Source organism: Papio anubis, chromosome 20 (genome assembly GCF_008728515.1).
Source record: "Papio anubis isolate 15944 chromosome 20, Panubis1.0, whole genome shotgun sequence".
Lineage (NCBI taxonomy): Eukaryota > Metazoa > Chordata > Mammalia > Primates > Cercopithecidae > Papio > Papio anubis.
Genome location: NC_044995.1, coordinates 32,759,851 through 32,772,693, shown reverse-complemented (window position 1 = coordinate 32,772,693; position 12,843 = coordinate 32,759,851). Strand labels below are relative to the sequence as shown.

General features: G+C 47.1%; 1 protein-coding gene across 1 annotated transcript in view; it reads right to left on the bottom strand.

The window, feature by feature from the left end:
• SUGP1 (SURP and G-patch domain containing 1) overlaps nt 1-12,843 on the bottom strand; it is a 44,837-nt gene that overhangs the window by 8,593 nt on the left and 23,401 nt on the right. Inside the window, exon 8 of the mRNA XM_003915223.5 lies at nt 10,816-11,171. Coding sequence (XP_003915272.2) covers nt 10,816-11,171 — 356 coding nt within the window. The remainder of the gene's footprint in view (nt 1-10,815; nt 11,172-12,843) is intronic.

Here is a 12,843-nt window from a genome sequence, read left to right as displayed (position 1 = left end):
AATTTGTTGTCCAGGTTGGAGTGCAATGGCGTGAACATGGCTCACTGTAGCTTCAATCTTCCAGGCTCAAGCAAACCTCTCACCTCAGCCTTCCAAATAGTTGTGACTACAAGTGCACACTGCCACACACCTAGCTAATTTTTGTGTTTTTCTGTAGAGATGGGGTTTTCTCATGTTGCCCAGGCTGATCTCAATTCCGGCCTCAAGCGATCCGCCCGCCTCGGCCTCCCAAAGTGCTGGGATTACAGGCATGAACCACCATGCCTGGCCAAGCACCAGAACTTAAGGCAGGATAATGCTACTGTTTTGTGCAATTGCAGTTGGGTTTATGACCAGGGCTGCCCTTACCTATGAAGCTGCTAACCCCTGAGCCTTGAAGGGAAAAGATAAACACCAGCTGCCAGTCTTCTGGTTACACAAGAAAGCCAGGGCAGGACAGCCATGGTGGCTCACACCTATAATCCAACACTTTTGAGAGGCCAAGGCAGGAGGTAAAAAGGCCTGGACAACAAAAATTATTTTTCTAGATTGGTTTGCCCCTGAAATCAGGAAGTACCTTGCTAGTGACTGCTTGTTTTTTTTTTTGTATTTTTTGTTTTTGTTTTTGTTTTGAGACGGAGTCTCGCTCTGTCGCCCAGGCTGGAGTGCAGTGGCTGGATCTCAGCTCACTGCAAACTCCGCCTCCCGGGTTTACGCCATTCTCCTGCCTCAGCCTCCCGAGTAGCTGGGACTACAGGCGCCCGCCACCTCGCCCGGCTCGTTTTTTGTATTTTTTAGTAGAGACGGGGTTTCATCGTGTTCGCCAGGATGGTCTCGATCTCCTGACCTCATGATCCGCCGGTCTCAGCCTCCCAAAATGCTGGGATTACAGGCTTGAGCCACTGCGCCCGGCCACAAGTGACTGCTTGTTAAAGTTATTTTGATATTGGACAATGCCCCTGGCCACCCAGAACTTCATGAGTTTAACACTGAAGGCATCAAAGTGGTCTACTGCCTCCAAACAAGGTCTCTGCTTCAGCCTCTAGATTGGGGGGTCGTAAAAACCCTCAAGGCTCATTACACACGTACTCTATGGAAAAGGATTATCAAAGCTACAGAAGAGAACTTCAGCAGAGCGAACATTATGAAAGTCTGGAAGGGTTACACCACTGAAGAGGCCATCAAGCCTGAAACAATAAATTCCTGCTGGAGAAAACGGTCTTCAGATGTGCATGACTTCATGGGATTTATAATAGAGCCCATGAAGGAAATCCTGCCAGAAAGAGACTGTAAGTGTAAAAAGGGGTAGAGGGTGAAAGAGGAGTTTCTTTTTTGAGGCCGGAGTCTGGCTCTGTCGCCACAGGCTGGAGTGCAGTGGCGGATCTCAGCTCACTGCAAGCTCCGCCTCGGAGTTCGCCCATTCTCCTGCCTCAGCCTCCCGAGTAGCTGGGACTACAGAGGCGCTCCCGCTCCCTGGCAAACTGGTGCTTTGGCTTTTTTAAGTAGAGGCGGGACTGCCGTGTGGCAGGAATGGTCTGAAATCAGCTGGGCTGGTCATGGTGCAAACTCCCCAGTGTTTAGGACTTGGGGACAGTGACTGGAGGTGGGGATTTGAGACTGAATCCTTTGGAGAGAATTTGGAGCCGTCTGGGATGATTTGGCTCATGTCTGTGAGACCTGGCGGAGCTGGTGGGAATCCACTTGAACCCAGGAGTTTGGAGTCCAAAGCCCTGGGCAGCTCAACAAGACTGTCTCTATGAAAAATTAAAAATAAAAATTTTAAAAAGTAGGTCTGGCCGGACACGGTGGGTCACGCCTATAATCCCAGCACTTCGGAAGCCCAAGGCAGGTGGATCACCTGAGGTCAGGAGTTCGAGAGCAGCCTGGCTAACATGGCGAAACCGCATGTCCACTAAAAATACAAAACTAGTTGGCTGTGGTGGCACATGCCTGGGCAACAGTGCGAGACTCCATCTCCAAAAAAAAAAAAAAAAAAAAGCCAAAAACAAAAAAAACAAAAATAGGCCGGGCGAAGTGGCTCACACCTGTAATCTCAGCACTTTGGAAGGCTGAGGCAGGTGGATCATTTGAGGTCAGGAGTAACAGACCAGCCTGGGAAACACAGTGAAACCCTGTATGATGGCACACACTTGTAATCCAAGCTGCTTGGGAGACTGAGATGGGAGCGCAGAGGCTGCAGTGAGCCAAGATTGTCCCACTTCACTCCAGCCAGGGTGACAGAGTGATACCGGTCTCAAAACATAGGCGAGGCGAGGTGGCTCACACCTGTAATCCTAGCACGTTGGGAAGCTGAGGTGGGTGGATCACTTGAAGTCAGGAGTTCGAGATCAGCCTGGGCAACATGGTGAAACCCCATCTTTACACAAAATGCAACAACTTAACCAGGCATGGTGGTGCACGCCTGTAATCCCAGCTACTCAGGAGGCTGAGGCATGAGAATCGTTTGAAACAGAGGGGCAGAGGCTGCAGTGAGCTGAGATCACGCCACTGCACTTCAGCCTGGGCAACAGAGCAAGACTCCAAATCAAAAAATAATTAATTAATTAAAAATAGAAAAGCTAACATATACCACACTGAAGAAATTAACAGAAGACAGCTGATGGAAAGGAGTGCTTCTGAACGAGTGCCAGATGATGAGGAAGAAGCCAGAGAAGCAGCAGCAGTACCAGAATGACAATCTGGTAGGAGGATTCTCATTATTCGAGACTGTTTTTGACTTCTTTGATGACACAGACCCAAGACATGGGCACTGAAACTAAGTGTAAATGGTAGAAGAAGGAACAATACTGTATATAAACATTTTTAGGGAAATGAAAAAGTCAGGCAGAAATCATGAGATATTCCCATAAAGTCACACAGACTGCCTGTCTCTCCTTTTACCTCTTCCACCTCTGAGGCAGCAAGACCAACCCCTACTCTTCCTCCTGCTTAGCTGTTCAACGTGACGTTGACGAAGATGACTTTTGTGGTTATCCATGTCCATTTCATAAATAGTCAATATATTTTCTCTTCCTTCCTTCTTTTCTTTTTTTAAAAGAGTCAGGGTCTCGGGAAGCGGAGGTTACAGTGAGCCGAGATCATGCCATTGCACTACAGCCTGGGCAATAGAGTGAAACTCTGTCTCAAAAATAAATAAACAAATAAATAAAGAGGCAGGGTCTGTCTGGATGCTCTGTTTGGACCCTCTGTCATCCAGGCTGGAGTGCAATGGCACTATCATAACTCAATGCAGATTTAAATTCCTGGACTCAAGTGTTCCTCCTGCCTCAGCCTCCTGAGTATCTAGAGCTATAGGTGCACACGACCCAGCCTGGCTAATTTTTCCTATGATTTTCTTAGTAATATTTTATTTCTTCTAGCTTACTTTATTATAAGAATACAGTACATAATACATATAACATATAAAAAGCATGTTAATCAACTGTTTATGTTACCAACAAGGCTTCTGGTCAACAGTAGGCTATTAGTAGTTAAGTTTTTGAGGAGTCAAAAGTTACATGCAGAGGCTGAGGTGGGCAGATCACTTGAGCTCAGGAGTTTTGAAACAAACCTGGGCAATGTGGTGAAACCCTGTCTCTATAAAAAATTAAAGAATTAGCCAGGCATGCTGGTACGGGGCTATAGTCTCAGCTACTTGGGAGGCTAAAGTGAAAGAATAAGCTTGAGCTCAAGAGGTTGAGGCTGCAGTGAGCTGTGATTATACCACTGCACTCCAGCCTGGGAAACAGAGTGAGACTCTGCCTCAAAATTAACAAGTTTATATTCAGATTTTCTTTTTTTTTTTTTTTGAGATGGAGTCTCGCTCTGTTACCTAGGCTGGAGTGCAAAGGCGCGATCTCGGCTCACTGCAACCTCCACCTCCCGGGTTCAAGTGATTCTCCTGCCTCAGCCTCCTGAGTAGCTGGGATTACAGGCGTGTGCCACCAAGCCCGGCTATTTTGTTTTGGTTGTTTTTTTTTTTTCTTTGTTTCACCGTGTTAGCCAGGATGGTCTCCACCTCCTGACCTCATGATCTGCCTGCCTCGGCCTCCCAAAGTGCTGGGATTACAGGCATGAGCCACCGTACCCGGACTATATTCAGATTTTCAACCGCACAGGGCTTGGCGTCCCAACCCCCATGTTGTTCAAGGGACAACTGTATAGCCCGTTGCTCCCAAGCTACAAACCTGTAAAGTAACACAGTAAGTATTTATGTATCTAAATATAAAAAAGGTACAGTAAAAATACTGTACTATAATCTTATGATTATAACAATTTTTAAAATGACCACTGTCATAAACGCAGTCCAGCACTGACCAAAATGTTGTCATACAGGGCCGGGTGTGGTGGCTCACACCTGTAATCCCAGCACTTTGGGAGGCCGAGGCAGGAAGATTACTTGAGGTCAGGACTTTGAGACCAGCCTAGCTAGCATTGTGAAATCCCGTCTCCACTAAAAATACAAAAATTATCTGGGCGTGGGCTGGGCATGGTGGCTCATGCCTATAATCCTAGCACTTTGGGAGGCTGAGGCAGGCGGATCATCTGAGGTCAGGAGTTCAAGAACAGCCTGACCAACTTGGTGAAACCTCGTTTTCCACTAAAACTACAAAAATTAGCTGGGCGTGGTGGTGGGCGCCTGTAGTCCCAGCTACTCGGGAGACTGAGGCAGGAGAATCGCTTGAACCCGGGAGGTGGAGGTTGCAATGAGCCGAAATAGTGCCACAGTACTCCAGCCTGGGAAACAGAGGGAGACTCTGCCTCAAAAAAAAAAAAAGGAGGTTCTAGACAGTGGAACTCATGGAGGTTCCTGGAGCGGGCATGCCCAGGGAGGGCATGGAAGCTCCGCGCCCCTTCCCCCATACCTCACCCTATTCAACTCTTCATATGAAAAAATCCTTCAAGTCAAGAAGAATACAAGGAACTGAGAGGAGTTAGGAAAAATATAAGGGCCATGTACTCGACCCCCAACCCCTGCTCTCGGTGGGTGTGGGTGATAGGAACTTTATGTCTGGAGATCTAAGAGTAGCATGAACTTCTGCTCTGCTTCTCTTCTAGAATTTTAAGAAGGTGGTAGACTGGCAGATGTGACCTGCCATCACACGAGAAGAATGGAAGAGATGGTAGCGCACTGAGATTTGTTGGAGACCCCTAGGAAATTACCCTTCAGTTTCCTGTGACTCCTAAGTGATGGAGAAGGCCTAAAAGTTCTTGTGGGCAAGGAGAGAGGGAAGGAGCAGAAACTGGTTATGGTACATAAATCTATACAAGGAGAACTGGATGTGCTTGCGTTATTATTTTTAATGTTTAGATAATCAATGTACATTCTTGCTAAGTTGAGCATGGTGGCTCATACCTGTAATCCCAGCACTTTGGGAGGCAGAAGCAAGAGGATCATTTGAGGTCAGGAGTGCAAGACCAGCCTGGCCAACATGGCGAAACCCCATCTCCACTAAAAATATAAAAATTAGCCGGGCATGGTGGTGGACACCTATAATCCTAGCTACCTGGAGGCTGAGGCAGGAAAATCGCTTGAAGGCAGAGGTTGTAGTAAGCCCAGATTGTGCCACTGCACTCCAGCCTGGACAAAATAGCAAGACTCTGTCTCAAAGGCAAAAAACAAAAAACAAAAAAACTCTTTGCTATACATAGTTTTGTTATTTTTATTTTTAAGGAAACTGTATTTATGAAAGTAGTATTTGAAGAGAAGTTTATTATAGGTTACTGACAAAGTTAATCTATCAGTTAATATATATCACAATCATTTATTTTTTTTTTAAAGAAAGAAAAAGGCCGGGCCTAGTGGCTCATGCCTGTAATCCCAGCACTTTAGGAGGCTGAGGCGGGCAGATCACAAGGTCAGGAGCTCAAGACTACCCTGACCAACATGGTGAAACCCTGTCTCTACTAAAAATACAAAAATTAGCCGGGCGTGGGGGCGCCCACCTGTAATCCCAGCTACTCAGGAGGCTGGGGCAAGACAATCGCTTGAACCCATGAAGTGGAGGTTGCAGTGAGCCAAGAAGATCTAAAACCAATAACCTAAGTGTACAGCTTAGTGAGCTAGAAAAAGATCAAACTAAATCCAAAGCTAACAGAAAGAAGAAAATAGTAAAGTTTAGAGTGGAGATAAGAAAATGAGGACTAAAAATACAATGGAAAAAAATCTACGAAACCAAAAGTTGGTTCTTTGAAAAGATCAACAAGGGCCGGGCGTGGTGGCTCACGCCTGTAATCCCAGCACTTTGGGAGGCTGAGACTGGCGGATCATGAGGTCAGATCGAGACCATCCTGACTAACACAGTGATAACCCTGTCTCTACTAAAAATACAAAAAAATAGCCGGGTGCAGTGGCAGGAGCCTGTAGTCCCAGCTACTCAGGAAGCTGAGGCAGGAGAATGGCGTGAACCCGGGAGGCGGAGTTTGCAGTAAGCCGAGATCGCACCACCACTGCACTTCAGCCTGGGCGACAAAGCAGGACTCCGTCTCAAAAAAAAAAAAAAGAAGATGATCAACAAAAGTGACAAACCTTTTAGTTAAACTACGAAAAAAATGAGAGAAGACTCAATTACTAAAACCAGAAATGAAGGAGGGGCTGTAACTAATGACTAAAAATAAGACATAAGTTAAAAGGACCATAAGAAAATACAATAAATTGTGCCCCAACAAATTAGATAACTTAGATGAAGTGAACACATTTCTAGAAACACAAACCATCAAACACAAGAAGAAATAGAAAATCTGAATAGACAAGTAAGGAGATCAAATCAGGATTTGAAAAAACCTTCCGACAAAAAAAGGCCAAGAATCAGATAGCTTCACTAGTAAAGCAAACATTTAAAAGAAGAAATAAGCCAGGTACAGTGGTTCATGCCTGTAATCCCAGCACTTTGGGAGGCTGAGGTGGGCGGATCACTTGAGGTCAAGCGTTCAAGACCAGCCTGACCAACATGGCAAAACCCCATCTCTACTAATAATACAAAAATTAGCCTGGCATATTGGCAGGTGCCTGTAATCCCAGCTACTCGGGAGGCTGAGGCAGGAGAACTGACTGAACCTGGGAGATGGAGGCTGCAGGGAGCTGACATTGCACCACTGCACTCCAGCCAGGGTGACAGAGTAAGACTCCTGTTTCAAAAAAAAAAAAAAAAAAAAGAAATAATACCAATTCTCCTCAAACTCTTTCAAAAAAACAAAAGAGAGAACATTTCCAAACTTACTCTATGGGGCTAGATTAGCCTGATACCCGAGGCAGACAAAGATACTACAAAGAAAGAAAAATAGCCCAGGCGTGGTGGCTCACGCCTGTAATCCCAGCACTTTGGGAGGCCAGCGTGGAGTTTGAGACCAGCCTGGTCAGCATGGTGAAACCCTGTCTCTACAAAAATTACAAAAATTAGCCGAGTGTGGTGGTGGGCGCCTGTAATTCCAGCTACTCAGGAGGCTGAGACAGGAGAATCGCTTGAACCCAGGAGGTGGAGGCTGCAGTGAGCTGAGATCTCGCTACTGCACTCCAGCCTGGGCAACAAAGAGCAAAATTCCATCTCAAAAAAGAAAGAAAAAATACAATTGAATATTCCCATGAAAATAGATGCAGAAATCCTCAATAAAATACTAGGAAACCAAATTCAGCAGCATATGAAAGGATTATACACCATGACCAAGTGGGATTTATCCCCATAATGCAAGGATGGCTCAACATTTGAAAATCAATCCATGTAATACGCCAAATTAACAGAATGAAGGAAAGTAACCATATGATGATTTTATGTATTTATTTACTTTTTTTTGGAGATTCAGTCTCACTCTGTCACCCAGGCTGGAGTGCAGTTGCGCAATCTTGGCTCACTGCAACCTCTGCCTCCCAGGTTCAAGAGATTCTCCTGCCTCAGCCTCCCAAGTAACTGGGATTACAGGCGTGTGCCACCACACCCGGCCAATTTTTTTTTTTTTTCTTTTGGGAGAGATGGGGTTTCACCGTGTTGGCCAGGCTGGTCTTGAACTCCTGGTCTCAAGTGATCTGCCCACCTCAGTCTCCCAAAGTGCTGGGGTCACAGGCGTGAGCCACTGTGACCGGCCTATTTTAATTGACGTAGAAAAAGCATCTGACAAAAACTAAAACATTTTCATGATAAAAACACTCAATAAACTAGGAACAGAAGTGAACTTCCAGCCAGGTCTGGTGGCTCACACCATAATCCCAGCACTTTGGGAGGCCAAGGCAGGCAGATCACCTGAGGTCAGGAGTTCGAGATCAGCCTGGCCAATATAGTGAAACCCTGTCTGTACTAAAAACACAAAAATTGGCTAGTCGTGGTGGTGGGCGCCTGTAGTCCCAGGTACTAGGGAGGCTGAGGCAGGAGAATTGCTTGAACACAGGAGGCAGAGGTTGCAGTGAGCTGAGATCACATCACTCCAGCCTGGGTATCACAGAAAGACTCTGTTTCAAAAAAAAAAAAAAAAAAAGACCAAAAAGAAGTGAAGTTCCTCAACACAATAAAGTCCATATATAAAAAACACACAGCTAACATCATACACCCACACATCATACATTTCACAGACTGGTAAAAGGCTGAAAGCTTTCCCCCTAAGATCAGGAACAAGACAAGGATGCACACTTCGACCATTTCCATTCAATACAGTACTAGAAGTCCTAGCCAGAGAAATTAGACAGAAAAAGAAATAAGAAGTATCCAAGTTGGAAAAGAACCTGTAAGACTATTTCTGTTTGCAGATAACACAAACTTAAATATAGAAAACCCTAAAGAATCCAAACAGACCACGTGCAGTAGCTCATGCCTGTAATCCCAGCACTTTGGGAGGCCAAGGTGGCAAGATTGTTTGAGGCAAGGAGTTTGAGACCAGCCTGGGCAACTTAGTGGAACCCTGTATCGACACAAAAAATGCAAAAATTAGCCAGGCATGGAAGAGCACGTCTGTAGTCCCAGCTACCTGGGAGACTGTGGCAGGAGAATCAATTGAGCCCAGGAGGTCAAGGCTGCAGTAAGCTGTGATCATGCCACTGCACTCCAGCCTGTGTGACAGAGACCCTGTCTCAAAAGAAAAGAATAAAATTGGAAAAATTAACTCAAAATGGACCAAAGACCCTGGGTGCAGTGGCTCATGCCTATAATTCCAACACTTTGGGAGGCCAAGGCAGGAGGACTGCTTGAACTCACGAGTTCAAGACCAGCCTGGGCAACATGGTGAAATTCCATCTGTACAAAAACTACAAAAATTAGCCAGGTGTGCTGGTATGCATTTATAGTCCCACCTACTTGGGAGGCTGAGATGGGAAGATCACTTGAGCTTGGGGAGGTCGAGGCTGCAGTGAGTAGCCATTAAACTCCAGCCTGGGTGACAGAGTGAGACCCTGTCTCAAACAAAACAAAACAAAAAACAAAAAAAAACCCAATAGGCTAAAGACCTAAATTTAAGAGCTAAAGGTACGAAACTCTCGGTAGGAAACACAGGGGCAAATTTTCACGCACGGATTTGGCAATGGTTCCTTAAAAATGATACCAAAAGCATAAACTACATAAGAAAAAATAGATAAATTTGACTTCATTAAAATTCCATTTCTAGGGAGGGCTGGATTACAGTAGGCACTGGGAAACTACACAACCACTTGCCCCCTCCCTGGCACTGCTGCCCCCGGAAGGTCTGCCTTCAGTTCAAAAAACAAACAAACAAACAAAAAAAAACAATGATCTTTCTGGCCACATTAAAAAAAAGAAAGAAAAGTTTTAAATTGTATGCATCAAAAGACACTAATTACTAAAGTGAAAAGACAACCCATAAAATGAGAGAAAGTATTTGTAAATCACATAGCCAATGAGGGGGTTAATATCCAGAATCTATAAAAGAACTCGTACAACTCAACAACACAAACAACCCAACTTTAAAATGGGCAAAGGAGGCTGGGTGCAGTGGCTCACGCCTGGAAACTCAGGACTCTGAGAGGCTGAGGCAGGAAGATGGCTTGAGTCCAAGAGTTCAAGACCAGCCTGGGTAACATACTGAGATCTTGTTTCTATAATAACTTGACAAAGCCGGGCCTGGTGGCTCACTTCAGGTCAGGAGTTCAAGACCAGCCTGGTCGACATGGTGAAATCCTGCCTCTACTAAAGAAAAGATACAAAAATTAGCTGAGCATAACGGTGTGCGCCTGTAGTCCCAGCTACTCTGGGGGCTGAAGTAGGAGAATCGCTTGAATCCGGAAGGTGGGCCGGGAGCAGTGGCTCACACCTGTAATCCCAGCACTTTGGGAGGCCGAGGCAGGCGGATCACAAGGTCAGGAGATCAAGACCATCCTGGCTAACATGGTGAAACCCCGTCTCTACTAAAAAATACAAAAATTAGGTGGGCGTGGTGGCAGGCACCTGTAGTCCCAGCTACTCGGGAGGCTGAGGCAGGAGAATGGCGTGAACCCCAGAGGTGGAGCTTGCAGTGAGCCGAGATTGTGCCACTGCACTCCAGCCTGGGCAACAGAGCAAGACTCCATCTTAAAAAAAAAAAAAAAAGAAAAGAAAAAAGAAAAAAAAAAGGCAGAAGTGCAATAGGCCCAGCAATTCCACACCTAGGTATACCGATAAGAGAACTGAAAATGGATTCACAGCAGTATTATTCACAATAGCCAAGCAGTGTGAACAACCTAAGAGTTCATTCACAGATGAGTGGATATGCCAAATGTGGTATGTACACACAGTGGAAGAAGTGGCCAAAGAAGGAATGAAATTCTGACATAATCTACAACGTGGATGAACCTTGAAGACATTATGCTCAGTGAAGAAACCAGAGCCTTCCAACAGAGGGAGGGGGAGGGGGTCTGCCCACCTGACAGAGGTGAGGGAGAGGCATCCACGTCCCTCTGCACCAGCTCAGCAGGTGGGAGCTCTACTTTATCCTCTTCAGGCCCCCACCGGCTCTTCCGCTTCCTCTTCACGGTAGCTGCGGAGGCTGGCTTCCCAGGGGCAGCTGGAGCAGGGATGACGGTGGGCACAGGCGTGGATGAGGCGGGGCAGGTGGTGGCTGGGGGTAAGGACCCTGACAGGGCTTCAGGCGGGGACTTGCGCTTCAGGCCGGGGTCGGGTGCTGTGAGGCTGCCTGTGGAGCTGGCCTTGGCTTTCCGGAACTCCTCCAGCTTCTGTCGGTAGTACTTGTACCCTTGGCTGTTGGGCTCGTACAGAAAGCTGCAAAGGAGAGTTGGGGGGTGCATTGTCAGCTGGGCCCGAGGCCCTGTCCCTGATTCTGGGCAGGAGCAGTTCTGGCCTTGTGTGCCCACGTTGGCCAGGGTCATGTCATGATCACAGTCTCCAACACAACCTCCTGCCCTGCCAGGCCTCCTGGCAGTGGCTGCTGGTTCTGGTGGCCTGATGCCCTTCCTTTGAACTGTGGGTCACTCCAATCCTCACCCTGTATTTATCAGGCACCCATCACACTGTCATTGTTTACCCTGCTACAAAGGGAAAGGGCAGGGACCCTCACACCCCTCCCCAGGGCCTGGGAAAGGCGAGACATTCACACCAAGAAATCTCAGATTGTGGAGAGACACCAGACATGAGACAGGGCAGAGGGACTTGTCTTGATCCCAATGGCTTCTCAAATGCATCTCTGAGACACTGAACATCAGAACAGAACAAGTAGCTGATTTCCACTTCCTGTGGGGGCAGGCAGCCTCAGGGCAATGTGGCTTCCAGTAAGGCCAGGAGCACAGGTCTTCTCAGTCCCTACCCAGCCTGAGGAACAGAGCAGGTGGCGCTGGTTCACAGCTGGGTTCCACACCTACTGGCGCCTCTCAGACTGGACACATCCCCAGTCCACAGGACTGTCTTTTTTTTTTTCTTTTTTGAGACAGAGTGTTGCTCTGTCGCCCAGGCTGGAGTGCAGTGGCGTGATCTCGGCTCACTGCAAGCTCTGCCTCCTGGGTTCACGCCATTCTCCTGCCTCAGCCTCCCAAGTAGCTGGGACTACAGGCGCCTGCCACCATGTCCAGCTAATTTTTTGTATTTTTAGTAGAGACGGGATTTCACCGTGTTAGCCAGGATGGTCTCGATCTCCTGACCTTGTGATCTGTCCGCCTTGGCCTCCCAAAGTGCTGGGATTACAGGCGTGAGCCACCGCGCCCAGCCACAGGACTGTCTTTGAGGTCTATGCTAAAAGGAAGAGTCGTGGCCAAGCTCCACATGGCAGAACACTGGGAGAGAACCGAACACGTGTACAGCCTTGAATGCATGTTACAGTGCTGAACAACATGGGGCTGGACCTGCACTTGTGAATCTGGAGGGATGGTCATTGCACCAAGGCATGCTACTAACGTGAACTAAAGGGTCAAGCATGCTGTGAAGTCCTTTTGTGTAAGACAGAGACCAGGTGCAGTGGCTCACGCCTGTAATCCCAACTCTTTGGGAAGCCGAGATGGGCAGATCACCTGAGGTCAGGAGTTCGTGACCAGCCTGGCCAACATGGTGAAACCCCATCTGTACTACAAATACAAAAATCAGCTGGGCCTGGTGGCACGCGCCTGTAGTCCCAACTGCTCGGGAGGCTGAGGCAGGAGAATTGCTCGAACCTGGGAGGCGGAGGTTGCAGTGAGCCAAGATTGGGTCACTGCACTCCAGCCTGGACAACAGAGTGAGACTCCATCTCAAAAAAATAAGATAAATAAATAAATAGTAAACGAGCAGCAAGAGACCCCTTAGACAATTTCTACATGAGCCTGTGTGTCTACGGCCCTGCTAACATCCGGTACCTCAGGAGGGTGGGACAGAAGGACAGGAGACGGCAGCATCTTCTCTGTGATCCTGGGTCATGGTACAAGTGTGACTCAGTGAGGGACATTTGTACAAATTTTTTTTTTTTTTT